We start from the raw sequence: 14,733 nt of genomic DNA on the forward strand, positions 1-14,733 counted from the left end.
TGGGAATATGGCCTAGTGGTAGAGTGCTTGAGTCACATACATGAAGCCCTGGGTTCGATTCCCAAGCACCACATATATAGAAAATGGCCAGAAGTGGCACTGTGGCTCAGGTGGCAGAGTGCTAGCCTTGAGCAAAAAGAAGCCAGGGACAGTGCTCAGGCCCTGAGTTCAAGGCCCAGGACTGGCAAAAAAAAAAAAGAAAGAAAGAAAGAAAGAAAAACACTTCTTGACTTCCTAATCTGAACTGAACACTTAAGGTAGGAAAAAAAAAGAGATTCAACATTTTGACTCTCCTTACAATTGATTTCTAAAAGAGAGATTTAGACATGAAGCATTAACAGATCTGAGGTATGCGTTGAAAGCACAGATGGCTTGCTTAGAGATTAGAGAGACAGAAGGTGTTTTCTAGAGCAAATAGGTGGATTTCCAGGCTTTCATGAGCTGATCTCATCTCCTGAGGAAAGGGGGGTGGAGGAAGCAGATGTTGTCGAGAGGTTTAATGGCACTGTGGGGAACATGGACACAGTTATTTCAGAGAAGCAGATAGGTGGTTGACAAGGACAATAATGGATTTCATAATCATGCTGAGACTTCATAGAGTCTTGGTGATCAACAATGGGACCGATCTCCTCTGAGATTCCCCCATCCACATTCAGGAGCTCAGAGTATCCACGTGGCATTACAAAAGCTGTCAACTTCTTCCCCAACCTCTCTAATTTGGCTGGGTGTCATTAGCCAAGAAGTACCTGACCCATGCTGAACAAAGAGAACCTCTTTTGCATTTTGAGGGGCTTAAAACAGACATAAGAACTCTCTTTTTGCAGTTCATAAGTTTAAGAACTAAGCATTTTGTTTAGGAGACATATTTACAACAATATGGCAAGAGCAAATCAACTGTGAAAATGATGAAGCTAATGTTCTGAGAGACACTATATAAACAGTGGGAAACATTTACAGTTAAGTTCTGTTGTATGCTGGGCAAAATAAATCTGTGAGGTAAGTTACCCCATAACCTCCTCACCCTGTTATTAGGGAAACTGAAGCATAGAGAACTTGGATTTCTTGCTTCTGCTAGAGCATGGAAGAGGCGAAGCTATGGTCTATTAAGGCTAGCATCCCTGTTCTTGCACATTGAATCTAATGGCTTCTTACAGGATAGAGGGAAAGCCCTCTCAATGAATTGACTTGAAGCTTCCAGTTGCATTCTTTTTTTTTTTGGCCAGTCCTAGGCCGTGAACTCAGGGCCTGAGCACTGTCCCTGGCTTCTTTTTTGCTCAAGGCTAGCACTCTGCCACTTGAGCCACAGCGCCCCTTCTGGCCATTTTCTGTATATGTGGTGCTGAGGAATCGAACCCAGGGCCTCATGTATACGAGGCAAGCACTCTTGCCACTAGGCCATATTCCCAGCCCTCCAGTTGCATTCTTGACCTTTACTTTGTTTATTACTTTCTGTAAGTCAAACATTTTCCACTTTCCCTAAGCTTGTTTGTGTTGGACTTTAGTAGCTCGATCAGGTTCTTATTCTTTCTGTATTCTGACTCACTATAGAAACCAGGTCCCAGAAGTCACATGTGTACTGATGACCCACATCGGCCATACTTGACTTTGAAGCTATTCTTGTAATAAAGTAGTAAGTTAACCAGCTATCACCTGCCGTCTTTTAGGATTGGACCATATACTATTAAAACTGTAATCTCTGGCAACGTGGCAGTAAAAAATCAAAGTGCTATTATAGCCTTCACCAATATGCCATGGGTGCTGAGAAAAATAAAGCAGGAGAGTTCATATCAGAACACTTCATTTTATCAGATTGTTATCAGATTGTTGGGCCTAATATACCCTGCCAAACAGGAGCAATATACAGATTTCTGTGTAGGTGTATGGCTGTAGAAATCATAAAAAGTAGAATACTGCAGAACAGGTTATTTCGTAGACAGGTATAAGTCACCCCAGCCCTAACCAGCTACTTCCTATCTCCCCAAAGGCAATGCTTTTCTGTGTCAAGCAGTTATCAGTTTATCTTCTATGAGCATGCTATTGGTCAGGTATCAGGGTATAAACTGGGTTTCTCCATTCCAATCCAAATTCTGTTCCAGGTTAAGGCAAAAGTCTCAAAGACAGAAAGGTCTCCAAGGACATTTCTGAGTTGCTCAAAGATACAAAATCCTACAAATGAAACTTTCAAACAACCAGCTAGGCCATCAAGAGAAAATGTGTGATTGCTAGCCTTTTCTCACTTTACTGTCCCCCCTTTCCAACTGAGATTACAATACCAGTGAGCAGATTTTCAGCAGAGAATCTGGTACATCGTCCTCCCTAAGAGAGGGTCTGAAGAAGGCTGGGAAATAGTATCGGAGGGCTGTAAATTAGGGGCAGACAAAGTCAACAGCCAAAAGGTCACAGCCCATCCCCGATGTCTTCGAACCTCTTGTTAACTCAGGCCAACATCCTTATGCAATAAAAGACTCTCAAGGGGGCTGGGAAGATGGCCTAGTGGTAAAGTGCTCACCTCGTATACATGAAGCCCTGGGTTCAATTCCTCAGCACCACATATATTAAAAAAAAAAAAGCCTAAAGTGGTGCTGTGACTCAAGTGGTAGAATGCTAGCTTTGAGCAAAAAGAAGCCAGGGACAGTGCTCAGGCCCTGAGTTCAAGCCCCAGGACTGGCAAAAAAAAAAAAAAACAAAAAAAAACCTCTCAATTTTAACCAACTTTCCCCAAGGGTTCTTACTGTTTCTCATGTTGAGAAACAGGGCATCAAAGAGTCAGTAAAAGGCGTACATAGTGATCTTCTTCCTCACCTCCTCTTCTTCCATCCCTCCATCCCCATTATCATTAGCCTGATGCCAAGAACATATTGCTTCAGTCATCCCACCTTGATAGACTTGATCCCCTATTTCAAAGTTGCTGCCCATTCCTTTGCCTTACATAAATACCGTCTTTCTCCAGGATGGAATGAGATTCCCACTTGTCTACCTCTCTGACCATTCTCAGTGGCTCTACATCATCTTTAGCACTTCCCACCTCTATGATTAACTAACATCTCAGCTTTTTTTTTTCTGTCATGACTGCCTCTTTCTTAGTGGCTTTTTCATCTGCCTGACAACTAGAGACTCTCATATCTGTCATCATCGCCTGAGTTAGCAAGGCCTGTTGTAATGGATAATCCAGAAGGATTTACTTTTGAGAAAGTGATCTTTTTTCAAAGTTCCCCTATAATATCCCGCCGGCTTTCTTGTCATTCATTGCCTTTCCCTCATAGCCTGGTCTTTAAACTGCTTTTCTCCCCACTTAGCAATCTTGTTCTTATCTGCATCCTTCACCTTCCTTTCTTGCTCTGCCACATTCCTTTCATGTTGATTGTAACCACTTTCCCTCTCTGGTTGTCCCCAGTTTGATGTGCAATTGTGTAACAACTTTTAATGACTTAGGCCTTGCAAACACTATAAATACTCAGTTCAGTGTGCCAAGTGGCAGCATCAAAGAACTCCATTCAGCTATACCCATAAACCACAAAGGAAACCAGAGAAATCACCATGAGCACTGAAGGAAAAGTAAGTAGGTTACCTTTCACATAGATTTCTGTCGTCTTCACTACCAGGTATCAAATGTGTACGTTGAAATGAAGACCTTGTTTTCTCCAGTCAGATTACCAGCAATATGTAAGGACAATACCCAAGGTTTCCCAAGATGTGGAAATAGGCACCATGCTAGGAGAATTATGTCTTGGGAACAATGACAATTTGACAATATTGTCTTGAAAGCCTTAAAAAAATGTGTCTATCCTTTGACCTGTAAATTTATTTTATGAAAATTGTCACTTGTGTTTTATAAACAAATTAACAGTAATATTATGATAAAGAGTATGACCTTGAAAGATAATAGATGTCAAATACCAAGAAAGTGACTCAGTAAATTATGGTACATTTATGTGAATTAGTGTTTTGTGTTGAATGTGTATTATGTTTGAAATCAGGAAATATTTTTATGAAGTATTTCTTTCCTGTAAGCTTGCAAGTGTATGCAATGTTATTAGAGTGAATTATTTTGTTCTCGGAAAGACGTCATGCTTTCCATATCATTTTATTGGCATGTGTGACATGTGACCCTTTTACTTATATGACAAAGACATGAGGTCGTCTCTATTGAATGTAAATTTCTTGAAGGCACAAAGGTTTACATGGCTCAGTGTACTTTGAAATTACTAGCCCAGTAGCTAGGCCTACAAATAGAACTCACATACAATCTAGGTCCTTAGATCTAAAGCTAAGCTACTGAAATCACTGGAGTACTGCAACAAGTATAGACAAAAAGGGCTAGAGGCAGCCTTGAGCTGAAGAGCTCAGGCCCAGAGTTCAAGCCCCATGACCGACAAAAAGAAAAAAGAAAAGTAATGATGAAGAAGTTTTCATCGCAGTACCTTTTTTTATAATAATAAAATCAACAGAAAAATTTCATATCATATTTCTAGGCAACTATTGATTTCATAAATTAGGAAACATTGAAATGGAAATGATAGCATAGAAAATGGACATTTAAAATGATAGTTACAAAAATTTTGAAGTTATGAAGGAAAAAAGAAATGTGTGCTAGTACTGAGGTTTGAACTTGGGCTCCATGTTCTTCAGCTGATTTTTCTGTCTAGGCTGGCTTTGGACAATGATCCTCAGATCTCAACATCCTGACTAGTTAGTATTTCAGGCATGTGCCACCAGCACCCAGCAAGAGGACTCTTACATCAAGTGAATAGATGCTGTTTCACAGAACACAGATGTTATGGGGGGAAGGGAGAAAGGGCAAACTGCTTCTGTGACTAGATTTCAAAATAATCATTTTGAAAGACAGAAACCATGCTAAAATTTCAGCAGGTTGCACTGGAAATGCAAGTGTTCTTTTTTTAAGGCTCTTAAATTTTTACAAATTATAACAAATATCACTTGGATAATCAGAGAAAAATTACATGTTATCATTAAATATCTTTTCTTTTTCCTTGTGTGTATAGACAATTACATGTCAGGCAGCCATTGCCTGGGGAAAAAATTCTATTTCAATTGAAGAAGTGCAAGTTGAACCACCAAAGACTGGAGAAGTTCGTATTAAAGTGAGTTGAGGTCCTTTGAACTTTTACCTTGGGAGACAAATGAAATGAAATGTTTTATTTTAAAAGGTAGATATAATCAGTAAGGTGGTTCATACTTGTAATTCAGGTATTTGGGGGAAGGAGATCAGGAAATTCTAGGATACCCTGAGCAAGAAGCTCATGAGACTCTCATCTCAATAAATAAGGCAAGGCATGATGGAGGGAGCCCATCAACCCAGCTACTTGAGAAATAAAATCAGGAAGTTCATGGCTGTGCTGGCCCAGACTGAATGCCAGACCAAGTCATAACCATAGAGTAGTGTTAGTGTCTCTTCCCCTACAGATATGGAAAACTAGCCATTGTGTTTTGCTGGATATGTGGGGCTATAGTAGATGAAATATTTCAAACATCTAATGCAATTGAGTTGGACTCACCACTAATTTAAAAGTCTTCAAACTTCTCAAGGACAGTTATGTTTTACAATAGTTAGCACACTTAAAACATACTTTATAATATTAAAATAAAGAACATTTTCAGCTGGGCACCAGTGGTTCATGTATGTACTCCTAGCTATTCAGGAAGATAAAATCTGAGGATCAAAATTTCAAAGCCAGCCTGGACAGAAAAATCCCCTTGAGAAGACCAGAAGTGGAGCTGTGGCTTAAAGTGGTAGAATGCTAGCCTTGAGCAAAAGAGCCCAGAGACAGCACCCAGGCCCTAAGTTCAAGCCCCATGACTGACAAAAATAAAACAAGCAAAAAAGAATATTTTCAATGTACAGGTTTATCGTTTTGAATATCAATTATCCAAAGCATTAGACAAATGCTTCTTGGGATTCTTAAAATTCTGTGTTTCTCAGTAATGTTGCCACTGATATATTGACTCCCCCCCCACACACACACACAAAAAAAAACAACTTTATCATATAAGAACTATCCTTGGGCTTTTTAAATCTTTATAATATTGTATATATAAACTAGATGCGGAAAGACTATATTTATTAACAGGTCTGAACATGAATCATGTGACTGGGTAAGTCACTCTGAGGTCTTTGAATTTCCTTTACTTATCTCTAAGTTAGTTGGACATGAAAAGACTTTCTCTATGCTCCTCTGAGTGTTGTTCTAGAGATCAAGTAAGATAATTCAAACAAGAAATTTAATATACAATTGCATATAAAATACAAAAATAATCCCAAAGCAACTGATCCTTGGTCACTTAATTCTGCTGTAGTTGACATCTTCAGGGATCTGTGGTTCTGATGATCACGTCCTGAAAGGAAGATTCCCAATGAAGTTCCCTTTAGTTCCAGGCCATGAAGGAGCTGGGATTGTGGAGAGTATTGGTAATGGAGTGAGCTCTGTAAAACCAGGTAGGAAAAGCCAAATCAAGAATTTCATCACCGGGCTGGGGATATAGCCTAGTGGCAAGAGTGCCTGCCTCGGATACAAGAGGCCCTAGGTTCGATTCCCCAGCACCACATATACAGAAAACGGCCAGAAGCGGCGCTGTGGCTCAAGTGGCAGAGTGCTAGCCTTGAGCGGGCAGAAGCCAGGGACAGTGCTCAGGCCCTGAGTCCAAGGCCCAGGACTGGCAAAAAAAAAAAAAAAAAAAGAATTTCATCACCAAAAACAAAAACAACAAAAAAGGAATTTCACCACAGCATCTTATACATAAAGGGTGAACTTCAAATGCATTGACATATTCACCAGAAATATAAATTGGGTTGCTCTATATTATCCTAACTAATCATATGCCATAGATTTTCTTTTAATGTCTACTAATTAATGACATATCGTGATATCGAATATAGTCAGGCTTCTAAGAATCCCCTAACTCCTGTCTACTCCATCTCTGCAGTATTCCAGGGAGGCATTGTCTGAATAAACTTTATATCCACAGCCAAATGATGGTTGAGATAGAATGAGTGAATATCAACACTGACGGAAAGGTCCTCAGGCATAGGGACTGCTTCTTAGATATATTTATCTGCCCCAGAATTCTTACTGCAATGCCTGTCCTAGAACTGGAATGAATGGAATGTTTGACAAATGAATGATCCAAAAGATAGAGCTTGAATTTTCAGTTGACAGAGTGATAGTGACACTGCCAAGAATCAATAGAATAATTATATTCTCTTCCTCAGTCACATCAAAAAGGATCTGGACATTGCTATTCTTAGCAAGCCAGAAATGATTGCTGTGAATAACAGCAATCACGTAAATTAAGGTAATAAAGGATTCCTGCAGCTTGGAGCTAACTACAGAAAGAGATTTAAGGAAGTGTGTAGTGAGCCATCGTGCATGTATTCACTTAGCGAGCGATTATGGAATGCCTACTGTGCACCTGACACCAGGCATAGGGAAAGGAACAAAAAAAGTAAAAAGGTCTGGTCTGTAAACAAGAGAGATACGCACTCTAGCTCCTCTTTAGCTGTAAATATTCTGGTGGAAGTTTTTTATGGGAAATGATGACACGTATTTGAAGAGGAACAAAAGCCAAGTGAGTAGAACTTTTAAACCCAAGATCCAATATCATTGGAAATTTTTAGTACTCAGTCTAAATTTACAAGAAATGTAGATACCATCTGAAAGAGTTGTTCTGTATAGAAGCATGTATAAGGACTGGTATACAGTGTTGACGACCTCAGAAAGGATCTGCAGAAGCCTATAGTGACTGCAATGATGAACTCTTCCCAGACCCTATTCAATCTGTCACCCTAGTTCTCAAGGCTACTAGCTCATGAGTTGACCTCTCTAAAGCCCTGCAAACAGTACTCTAGAAGCAGCCTCTTTCAGGAGACTCCGTGGAAACAGTTCTGCCATGATCTAGCTGGGCCATTTTAAGTAAGTGACAATCGGTGGCCAAGTAAATCCTCCAAATAGAAAAGGAAAAGGTTAAACGACGTGACTGATTTCTAAGCTTCCTTCCTGACTTTATTATTCTATTTGCAGAGTAAGGACAAGTAGGCCTCCAACTCCAGCCAGAGGAACATCCTCACATTCTTACCATGTGCCCAAGATAAGAAGGGGATTTTTGTAAGCAGGAGAAATGCTTCCTTCTTTTTAATAACTGTGGGTGTTACAGTGGTTGTCATCATGCATTAACAGCAGGCTCTATGTCCATTAAAATGTTAGTAAATACACTAATTGCATGTTTACTTCATTAATATTTTCAAATTATTGATTACATATCTTTTTTCTTCTATGTAGGAGACAAAGTCCTCACACTGATTATTCCACAGTGTGGCAAATGCAATTCCTGTTTGCACCCCAAAGGAAACTTCTGTGATAAGCAAGAGTTAGTAGATCTGTCCTTCACTCTTTTGCTAAATTCTTTATGTTGTACAAGCATTGATATAGCTAATGTGAATCATTTCCCTCTTTGAAACCCCATGTGGTTGTGCTAGAACCTGTGCCTGTGACCATGACATTGTGAAACAGTGTTCTGCCTTGTTCTGGGTTGATGCTGGATGGGACCAGCAGATTTAGCTGCAAAGGAGAGAAGATCTACCACTCTTTCCGTGTAAGCACATTCACCGAATATACTGTGGCACCTGAGATCGCAGTAGCAAAAATCGATGCTGCTTCACCTATGGACAAAGTTTGTCTCCTAAGCTGTGGAATACCTACAGGCTACGGGGCTGCCGTTCGGTCAGCCAAGGTGAGGAAGTTATTTGTGTGCTAGCATGTCTTTGTAATTTGCCTGAAAAAAGTATCAAAGGTATTGGGAAACCCTGGGGAGAATGATGGGAGGGATGATATTGATCAAGATGCATTGTACTCATAATCTAACTTGTTGAATTGAAACTTCATTGAACAATTACTTTATTTACATACATTCATATATATGGTCAAATATATATATGGTAATATATGCATATATAATCTATATGGCCAAAACTGTCCAAAGGGATAAACTGATATACATATATAGCTCAAGAAGGCTCATGGGTTGTTTTGTATTCGCTTGCTTATTTATTTTCTTAACTCTACACATCCTCAACTTTAAACATCATCTAATAAAAGTTTGTTTTCTGAATTTGCAGGTCACCCCCGGGTCCACCTGTGTGGTTTACGGGCTTGGAGGAGTTGGCTCAGCCGTTGTCATGGGCTGCAGAGCCTCTGGTGCATCCAGGATCATCGGTGTGGACATCAACGAGGAGAAGTTCCCCCAGGCAAGAGCCTTAGGGGTCACTGATTGTCTCAATCCTCAGACCCTCCAGAAACCAGTCCAGGAGGTCGTGATGGAAATGACAGGCAGTGGTGTTGATTTTGCCTTTGAAGCCATTGGCCTCATTGAAACCATGGTATGTGGTCTTGGGTCAGGGTTAGACACAAACTCTCCTGCAACTATGCATTACTCTTGAGCACTCCGTGTGAAAAACAGAGTGCAAATCACTCTAAACATTCATTTTAAAAGTAAAAATAACATATGCTAAGAGATAGGTCTTTATTTAACTTAAATTATTTAAATTTAACATACAAAGAAGCTTCATTTGGCTATTCTAGCTTATTATATCTGTGAATTTTATACTTGGGTATGAGCATTATTGGGTTCTCATATGATATTTATTAGTGTCTTCCATCAGAACCCTTCATTCAGTTGAAAATGTTTGTTTACTTCCCATGAGTCATAGCCTACGGGCACAGGAGTGAAGGAAGTGGGCCTCGTCCTCTTGAATCACAGCTTAAAGAAGAAAAGACAGAAAATCCACACAATGAAACATGTACCTAATGTACTTGGTCAAAGACTGGGCAGTTAACCCGGTATATAGGTGATAAGGCGGAGGCAAATAAGGTAGAGGAAAAGGAGAAGAAAATAGGATTACGAACCATAAACAAAGGTAAGGCAGATATGGTATGAAGACATATACTGTAGATCCTTAGAATGTTGAACTTTTTGTTTGGTTTTGTTTTTTTGCCAGTCCTGGGCCTTGGACTCAGGGCCTGAGCACTGTCCCTGGCTTCTTCCCGCTCAAGGCTAGCACTCTGCCACTTGAGCCACAGCGCCACTTCTGGCTTTTTCTATATATGTGGTGCTGAGGAATCGAACCCAGGGCTTCATGTATATGAGATGAGCACTTTACCACTAGGCCATATTCCCAGCCCCGAATGTTGAACTTTTTAAAAGATGAAGTTTCACCCACACAGGTACATATTTATTTGGTTTGGTTTGGTTTTCCTAGAAACAAGTTGGATAGAAAAGCAAGGCAAGTGAAAAACAAATCAGGCAAAGGATGAAATGTATCACCTTTGAGGCAGGGGTAATATTATTCAATAAAGGAGGTTAAGTCACTTGCCTAACGTCATACAAACTGCACAATCTTTGCTTTTTACTATGGTTCTCTAATAACATTCCCATTACTTGCAGGGTTGAAGGAAAGTTAAAGTAGCATCACCAAGAGCAGTTTCAAAAAGCTAGTCTCTGAGATTCTTCCTACATCAGGAGGTAGCTGGTATTTATGCCTGGCCATTATTTTCATTATTAGACAGCCGCTTGGGACTCCTGCAACAACAGCTATGGTGTCTGTCTGATCATTGGATTGGCTCCACTAGATTCGAAGCTTTCCCTCGAGGCAACAAAGATTATCACTGGAAAAACACTGAAGGGTGTGTGTTTAGGAGGTAGGTAGTTGAATGGAAGGGCCCAGTCTGTTCTCATGAGATCGTGGTCAATTTTGCAGAAACATGACAGACAACGCTTTTCTTCTCAGGGAAACAAATAATAAAGGTGAAAAAAAACTCCAACTCTAATGAGATGGTATACTTTGTAAATTAATATATTATATTATATCATATTACATATTAATATATTTTTCCTTTTTATGATCTATACTATAGCTTGAACTCAGGGTCAGCTGTGTCACTGACACTTGACACTCTACAACTTGAATCATGTTGAATCATGCCTCTACTACCAGCTTTTTTCTCATTAACTAGAGATGAGTCTCTTGATTTGTCTGCTAGGGCTGGCTTCCCTCCGTGATCCTCTGATCTCAGTCTCCTGAGTAGCAAGGAGTATAGGCATAATAGGGACCTGGATTGTAAATCAATTTCAATTAACTTAATTAAATAGTGGAAAAGATGTTAGTTCTGCACTCATAGATTCAAACTTGGTTGTGCTATTTTTATTTTTATTTTTGGCCAGTCCTGGGCCTTGGACTCAGGGCCTGAGCACCGTCCCTGGCTTCTTCCCGCTCAAGGCTAGCACTCTACCACCTGAGCCACAGCGCCCCTTCTGGCCGTTTTCCATATATGTGGTGCTGGAGAATCGAACCCAGAGCTTCATGTGTAGGAGGCAAGCACTCTTGCCACTAGGCCATATTCCCAGCCCTGGTTGTGCTATTTTAACAGTAATGACCTTGGATTATTATCTTGACTAACCAGGTGTTTTGACATTGTTTTTTATCTTTCCAAAAGAACATTTATTTCTGAGCAACATTGATTAACAGCTTTAGTAAATTAACACTCCCTTTTCTACACATTCTTCAGTGTCAATTCCCATGCTATCTCCATGTATGTAGATAGAGAAGGGAGGAAACAGGCAATAATAAGCCCAGAAGATGGGCTGATATGGTTAAAAGGGCCGTTTTTTAACTCAGTAATATAAATAGTGACCCAGTTTTTCTCCAGAGCAGTGGTACATAAGAGCTGTCACTAATAACTGCACCTAACAGCTTCGGAGATACAAACAAGTTATCTTTCACATTCTATAGCATACTTTCAGAGAATATCTTACCATCCCCATGATTTGGGTTTTTTTTTTAAATCTTGTAGTTGGTTTGGTCCTTCTCACATCTTATTAATATTAAGCCTTTTGTCTTACAGAATACAAAACCAGAGACTGTATTCCCCAAATAGTGTCTGATTACCTGCAAAACAAAATTGATATAGATCCTTTGGTAACTCATCAGCTGCCTTTTAACCAACTCCACAAAGCCTTGGAGTTGTACCATGCTGGAAAATCGTGAGTATTTTGTTTGGTTGATAATCTTAGACTGGTAACACAGAGAAAACAACTCTTCAAACAATTTTAGGTGATTTTATTAGAAAGCTGATTGGGGGGCTGGGGATATAGCCTAGTGGCAAGAGTGCCTGCCTCGGATACACGAGGCCCTAGGTTCGATTCCCCAGTACCACATATACAGAAAACGGCCAGAAGCGGCGCTGTGGCTCAAGTGGCAGAGTGCTAGCCTTGAGCGGGAAGAAGCCAGGGACGGTGCTCGGGCCCTGAGTCCAAGGCCCAGGACTGGCCAAAAAAAAAAAAAAAAGAAAGCTGCTTGGACTCTGATATTGTTTATAGACACTACCTTGTTTCCTACTGTCACCAACATTAAGAAATGCTTTTACCTGTGAGTCTCTTTTTCTGGAAAGGCCCATTCAATCGACTTCAGAGAGATATTCAAGAATTCAGTGTAACACTGAAGAACACTCTCTACCACATTGGCCAGTGTTGTATCATCTTTCTGGTTAGAGAAATTTTTCTAAAACAACAGGCTGACATTTCTGGAATCACAATCCATGTGAGAAACCTTTGAGATTTAAACTCCCTCCAAGGCACAAATCCTCTGTCCATTATTTCTGAATAGATGGTCAGCCTACTGTGCTGGCACAACTTCCGGGTTGAAGCACTCTCTCCACAGGAGCTAATTTACTTGCATATTCTAACCGTATGGATTGATGATGCACCATTTGTGAGAAACATCATATGTAGTAGAAAACAAGCAGAGCAATGAGCAAATAATCTCATTTGTGATTGGGTTTTTTTTTTTTATCTATTTTGTCTCTAGCAAGGCCCCATTCTTTCTCTCCTCCAACTCTTTCTTTCTACATACTTCATTTACTTTTTTTTTTTTTTTTTTTTTTTGGCCAGTCCTGGGCCTTGGACTCAGGGCCTGAGCACTGTCCCTGGCTTCTTTTTGCTCAAGGCTAGCACTCTGCCACTTGAGCCACAGCGCCGCTTCTGGCCATTTTCTGTATATGTGGTGCTGGGGAATCGAACCTAGGGCCTCGTGTATCCGAGGCAGGCACTCTTGCCACTAGGCTATATCCCCAGCCCTTCATTTACTTTTGTGACTATTTTGTATCCACATCTTGCCTTTTGATCCCCGCCCTGCGACTGCAGGAGGATGACCAGAAACGGCAGCTGAGATTTTTGATGTCTTTGTGTTCAGGCAGCCAGAGGGTGCACAAAGCTAAGGCCTCCCTTTTAGGTTAGAAGTTGGATTATAACGCAGACAATAGTCAGATGATGACATTTGACCTAGGTGAACTAGAAGGAAGCAGTAAGGAGAGATGTCAGGGTTGGGACAAGTGGGCAGTGCCATATTCCAAAATAGGTTTCATAAATGGTTTTCCTGAAATGAGTTTTCCAGGCAATTCAGTCATTTCATCTCTCATTTCATGTTTCAGCATCCGCTGTGTTCTACTTTTCTGAGACTTTGATCATAAGAGATACAAGGGCATCCTTCAAAAGCAGAGGGAAAGATCGAAACCCTAATTACAACAAGCAAAAGGGAATAACAAGGACAATGCAGGCTATTAGACACACAACTAGGAAGAACTTTGAAGACAAAAAGAAGCAAATCAAGAAAATATCAAAGAAATAAATAAGATTTTCTTCATCTTACAATTTAGGATACCACCCTAAACCCTCCCAAATAAAAACCAATTACTCAAAATAATTTAATTTAAAAAATACCCACAAGTGAGACATGATTATTACACTTAAGAATGCCAAGGTAAGAATAAAAGATTTTTATTAGCATACATTAATAGTACAAGGAGATATAAAAGATTGTTTAAGAAAAAAAAAAAGATAGGGGCTAGGAATGGTGGCTCACATTTGAAATTCCTACTACTTGAGAAGCAGAGATGGGAAGATCAACGTCCACAGCTGGCCCAGACAAAAGTGTAAGATCCTATCAGGAGAAAGTAAAAACTAAAGCAAAAAGGGTTAGTGGTATGGTTCAAGTGGTAAGGCCACTGAATTCAATCCCCAGTACTGGAAAAAGAAAAGAAAAATGCAGTAGGGAGTGACAGGTGACATCAGGGAAACAGCCAATTAGAAATGCCTAACACACACACACACACACACACACACACACACACGGAAAACCAGTGAATAACACTCATGTTGCAATAGTATCACATCTTGCAGCTGACTCCAGATGAGGTTTCATGGGTGAACAAATTATTTCAGGCCTAAAAATATGTGCTGAGGAAGCAACTACATTAAGCAAGACCATGAGATGTAACCCAAGTCGCTCAGCTGGAGTTTTGATCAAGAGATAAGATATTTCTGACAAGGTTGCAAAGACAGTAGAATATTTCTGTTCAGCTTCCAGCAGTAGGAACACTGACCTATGAGCAAAACAACGCAACAACACTGAAGAGAGGCTGTGTGCCCATTGCGCACTCTCCATACCGGAGCAAGCATGGTACCTAGTACATCAAGTTACTCAATGTGTGACTCAGTCACTGTTGCGATGATCTACCTATACTTACTGTAATTACTGATACCGTTAATCTTGTTTCTTCATTATTTTGAGGTTTTCATTCTGTATTGTCTTTCCTACATGTGTTTCTTTCCTTCTATCTTTTGGATTACATATCTTACAGCACCTTTGCCTGGCTATTGCTTTTAGAA

General features: G+C 40.1%; 1 protein-coding gene across 1 annotated transcript; it reads left to right on the plus strand.

Annotated features, from left to right (window-relative positions):
* Positions 1 to 3,376: 3,376 nt before the first annotated feature.
* On the plus strand, positions 3,377 to 14,141 carry LOC125341662 (alcohol dehydrogenase 1-like). The gene is made up of 9 exons (XM_048333735.1): positions 3,377 to 3,555; positions 5,004 to 5,102; positions 6,316 to 6,454; positions 8,295 to 8,382; positions 8,526 to 8,745; positions 9,131 to 9,391; positions 10,574 to 10,709; positions 11,913 to 12,051; positions 13,497 to 14,141. The coding sequence occupies exons 1-9, from the start codon at positions 3,538 to 3,540 to the stop codon at positions 13,519 to 13,521; spliced, it is 1,125 nt and encodes a 374-aa protein (XP_048189692.1). The 5' UTR covers positions 3,377 to 3,537; the 3' UTR covers positions 13,522 to 14,141.
* The last annotated feature ends 592 nt before the right edge of the window (positions 14,142 to 14,733 follow it).

This window comes from Perognathus longimembris, chromosome 24 (genome assembly GCF_023159225.1).
Source record: "Perognathus longimembris pacificus isolate PPM17 chromosome 24, ASM2315922v1, whole genome shotgun sequence".
Taxonomy (NCBI): domain Eukaryota; kingdom Metazoa; phylum Chordata; class Mammalia; order Rodentia; family Heteromyidae; genus Perognathus; species Perognathus longimembris.